The sequence below is a fragment of the Rhinopithecus bieti genome, unplaced genomic scaffold (assembly GCF_001698545.2).
Source record: "Rhinopithecus bieti isolate Rb0 unplaced genomic scaffold, ASM169854v2 scaffold_23925, whole genome shotgun sequence".
NCBI classification, from domain to species: Eukaryota; Metazoa; Chordata; class Mammalia; order Primates; family Cercopithecidae; genus Rhinopithecus; species Rhinopithecus bieti.
This window is the reverse complement of record NW_016811042.1, coordinates 520,109-524,847: the sequence shown is the minus strand read 5'-3', so window position 1 is coordinate 524,847 and position 4,739 is coordinate 520,109. Positions and strand designations below refer to the sequence as shown.

At 33.8% G+C, this 4,739-nt stretch overlaps 1 protein-coding gene across 1 annotated transcript in view; it reads right to left on the bottom strand.

Annotated features, from left to right (window-relative positions):
- Positions 1–1,191: 1,191 nt before the first annotated feature.
- NUF2 (NUF2 component of NDC80 kinetochore complex) overlaps positions 1,192–4,739 on the bottom strand; it is a 32,054-nt gene continuing 28,506 nt past the window's right edge. The window contains 1 exon segment of the mRNA XM_017893428.1: positions 1,192–1,631. Within this exon segment, the coding sequence (XP_017748917.1) occupies positions 1,497–1,631 (135 nt within the window). The 3' untranslated portion in view covers positions 1,192–1,496.

Genomic DNA, 4,739 nt, shown 5'->3' with positions numbered 1-4,739 from the left:
GTTGGATGTGCAAGTCTGAAAATCAGGAGATATGACAAAAGAAACATAAATGTAGTTAAGTTTACAGGTGTTTAGCTTGCACTGGAAGCTGTGGGTATAGATAAAAGTTTTCAAGGAGGAATATAGAGGTTACAATAAGGAGAGGCAAGGGTGGAAGCACAGAGAACGGAAACACAAGAGGTGAAAACAGAATGAGGCTCTAGGGTGGAAAAATTAACAGGGAATTAAGAGAACCAACAGAGAGGTGTTACTGAGACAAAATGAAAAAAGCACTGGATAGGTAGAATTTGAGGAAAGATTAAAAAGTGTCCATGAAATTTTGGTAACTAGGAATTTTTTGGTGACCTTAGAAAGTTCAGAAGATTAGCATGGATAGAAATAACATTTCCGTGATGAACAAGGAATGAAACTAATTCACAAGTATAGATTAGGTTTTCTAGAAATCTGGTTGTGAAAAAAGGTGCAGTAGTTAAAGGTGGAGATAGGTCCAAGGGGTCAAACTTTTTAAAATATGAAAGATATTTGGTGATGTTTATACCTGTTACCTTGCCTTAGAGGCAGCCCTTTCTCTGAAGGAAAACTCATGAATATTTAAAGAGAAGCTAGGAAGGGAAAAGGCAATAGCTCAATTTTGTATCCCCATCTGTTCTTCCCTGCACACCCAGTTTTTGCTGCTCGTTCCATTCCAGGGCTTTCCCTTTCATTGAAAGCCTGGTCGCTCCCTAAAATAACATTTTATTATCTCTGACAAAGGAAAGTACCTGGAGCTTCCATGACCTTAAATACTAATAGATAAGAGCTATCGAGTATTTACCATGTGCCAGGCACTGTTTTAGTCACTTTACACATATTAACTCATTTTTCTTGAAAAAAATGCCAGTCCCATCAATGAAGAAATTGACTACTAAACTCAAACTTTCTCTTTCAGTTAACTACATTGGAAAGTGTGGTACATTGAAACATTCTAGACTTCAATATCATACACAGTAGAGTTCAAATTTTGCTTCAGCTATCTGATCTTTTAGGACCTTTATAATTACTTTATCTATGTAGTAATAAAATATCTACTGGATATTTTACTGGAATTGCTTAAGTAAGGATCAAATGAGATCTCAACCACAATGCTGAGGGCACAGTCTGGACTCAATAATGCCACAACTCCCTATGTCGATAAACAAAACAACAGCCATTATAGTAACAGAAAACATATATATATATATGTATTTCAAAGGTAACTAGTTTTGTTTTACTCAAACTATTTACAACAAAGGGCAGAGTAGAGACATGAATGGCTGCACAAGTTATTTTAATTATAAATTAATAAAAGCCTACATTAAATTCATCTTATTAACTACTTATGAGAGTGTATAAAAACTGACGAAGCCAACATTATTTGGTACTTCTGTTACTTCCATTCGCTTCAACTTAACTATTCTTTCTAAATGGAAAATTAAAAGATGGCAAGCCATTTGTAAAAAGACATGCAATTTTGTTAATCAGGTTGACATTTTGAACATCTTCCTCTTCAGTTCAGCTGTCTTCTCATCTATCTTAGCGTAAGAGTCCTCTGCTGCCTTTTCAATACCGTCGTGGTATTTCTCCAAAGCAGTTTTCAAGTTTAGAAATATTTCCTAGGTAGAAAATGAAACAGAATAATAATTATTCCATGCAACAACCTAAACTACAAATGGTTATAAGAATTCCAAGTTTATTCATATTTATTAATATTTTAAAGCCTAAACTCTTATGCACACACATACAGATGTGCATGTCCATGTCTGCTTTTATTAAAAATTCATTCTGTAAGCTGTACAAACACATCAAAAAGTTTGCTACTTAAAGAACAAAGGAGAGACATGAGACAAATGGTTTGGATTATAATACATTAAGAACAAACATATTTATAATTATCAAGGAAAAATTTACTTTAGAGCTTTCCATGTTAAACATGGAAAATAACTTCATTACTGTAGATAACTACACTCTCTGCATTTGACCCTGATTATCATTTAAAAGGTATGCAAACAGATTTATTAAGCAATCTATAAGACTGAAAAATATATTAATACCTTTTAGAGTTGTTTGAACAAACTGATCAGATAGTTCAAGCCTATATGGATGTGCTAAGAATTTTAAAAAATAAAAAAACAATTTTTATAGATGAAATAAGAAGCAAATTAGCCTGTACACATTTTCTTCCATTTCATACTCGTCAAATATAACATTGATCCTCCTTTCATTATTTATTTCTCTTAGACAAAACAATTCTCAAACTGTAATATACATAATACCACAAGAAATTGATATTTTACAAGGTTACAGGATGTGTTTTGCCACTGAAATGAAACAGCCATCTTTTTCCAATGGGGGAAGAAAAGCAGTATATGAATACAATGTTCTCAATTTTAAGTGTCTCTCCCACTAAATTTTTCTTAAGCCTATAATTTTGGCTACTATTTATCTTAGTTTAAATTCTAGCAGAGATACTATCTGAATAAATTATATAGATTATAATTTGATATAGTATAAATTCAGTGTTCTGAAAAAGAACACTATTTCCAGCAACTCTGCCACCTATGCAAGTTTGAGACCTATTACTACAGATTAAGTGAATGTAAATATATGCTTAAGACTAAACATTCTCCAAAAATCCAAACATAGTTATTAAATCCTAACACAAAAATAGAAGAGTGTGTTTATATTTCTGAGATCTAAGCAGGTATCAAATTACTACAACTATGATAGAATATGAACCAATAGGAAAATAAATCAAAATTTTTGAAGGCTTTATTTCTTAAATCTTGTAGGAAAATAAGGTGAATTAGTTGCTAGCTTGTGTGAATGTCATTATAAAAAAAAAAACAGCACATTCAGCAGCTATAAATCAATTTAATTTTCTAGTTCTATATGAGTATATGTTTATTCATTCCAAAAAAGAAAGCTGAATAAATTTGGTAGAAAGATATTACTTATGAGAAACTATCAAAACTAAGTGTGACTAAATTAAGATATACAATCTGTATGTATCTGAACCAACCATTTCAAAATACCCAAAGGAATACTTTCCTTCTGAGAACAAATAACACTCTCAAGGAGGAGCAAAATCCTGCTGTTAGAGCCACAAGTGAATGAAACATTAAGGTCCAATTCCAGTGGCACAGGAACAGAGACAAAAACATTTGAAGTTCTAAGCCAACCCTCACAAGATGTTTAATGGTGACAGATCGTATCCCTGACAAATACTATGTATTTTAGCATTTTCAATTAAATTCTATATCCAAGTGGAATTTTATAATATTAATCCACCCTAATTCACATATAATAAGTAAGTCTTACTGTGATGGCCTCATTGAAGCTAAATATTTTTAAACTCAAAGGCTAGTTCTGTGCTGTCGAATATAGCAACCAGTAGACATATGTGGCTACTTAAATTTAATAAAATTTAATTTAATCAAATGAAATTAAAAATTCAGTTCCTCAGTTGCACTAGTCACACGTCAAGGACTCAACAGCCACATGTGCCTACTGGCTACAGTATTGAGCGATACAGAAGAACATTCTCATTACAGCAGAAAGTTCTGTTGGACAGTGTCAGTCTAGGTAACTATCTCACTTTTCAAATCAGAAATATTTAAGACTATACACTATCCATGGAGTCTTATAGCCAGTGTAGCCATTTATCACATACGTATAAATTAATCAACCCAATATATTATTGGGTACTTTGTATAAGCAGCACTGTAAATAGTACAATAGTACAATGAAAGACGCCAGTTATGCTTTCTTTCCTAAATGAACATGTAACCAGAACAGACTGGATATTGAGCACCTGAAATATAGCTAGTGCAAATAAAGAACAAAAATTTTTTATTTTATTTCATTGCAATTAATTTAAATGTAAATAGCCACATATTACTAATAGCTGTCCACTGGACAGCACAGATCCAGATTATTTGAAATAGACTGAGAGTGCCATAGTATTTGAGAGAGGAGAGAAAGATACTTCAAAGAAGTAAAAGAAAGTTATGTGGAAGACGTAATTTCTACTCGGCCTTAAATAATGGAAATGATTAGCTTAAATAGAAAATTTTAAAAGTCCTAAGGTGGAAATCATTCCTGCCTTGTTCACAACTTACTCTCTGAATCAGGTGTGAAGCCTGACACCTAGCAGATACATTGGCCATTTGTTGAAATACTGACTGGGTGAATGAATGAACTGAAAGAAAATGGCCCTAGTTTTGAACAAGAAAGTGTAGTATTGAGAATAATATTTTAGCAGGATAAATGTGGTAGTACTTAGTATTCAAGGCATATTTGATGCAGAAGAATCTAAAATCAAAGAAACTTGGCAAATGTTGCTGTAATCCATGACTACTACAAAATTATGTGATAGATGTATAATAGTAAGAGCGCTGGCCGGGCGCGGTGGCTCAAGCCTGTAATCCCAGCACTTTGGGAGGTTGAGACGGGCGGATCACGAGGTCAGGAGATCGAAACCATCCTGGCTAACACGGTGAAACCCCGTCTCTACTAAAAAAATACAAAAAACTAGCCGGGAGAGGTGGCGGGCGCCTGTAGTCCCAGCTACTCGGGAGGCTGAGGCAAGAGAATGGCGGGAACCCGGGAGGTGGAGCTTGCAGTGAGCTGAGACCCGGCCACTGCACTCCAGCCTGGGTAACAGAGCCAGACTCCGTCTCAAAAATAAATAAATAAATAAAAAAAAAAAAAAAAAAAGAGCG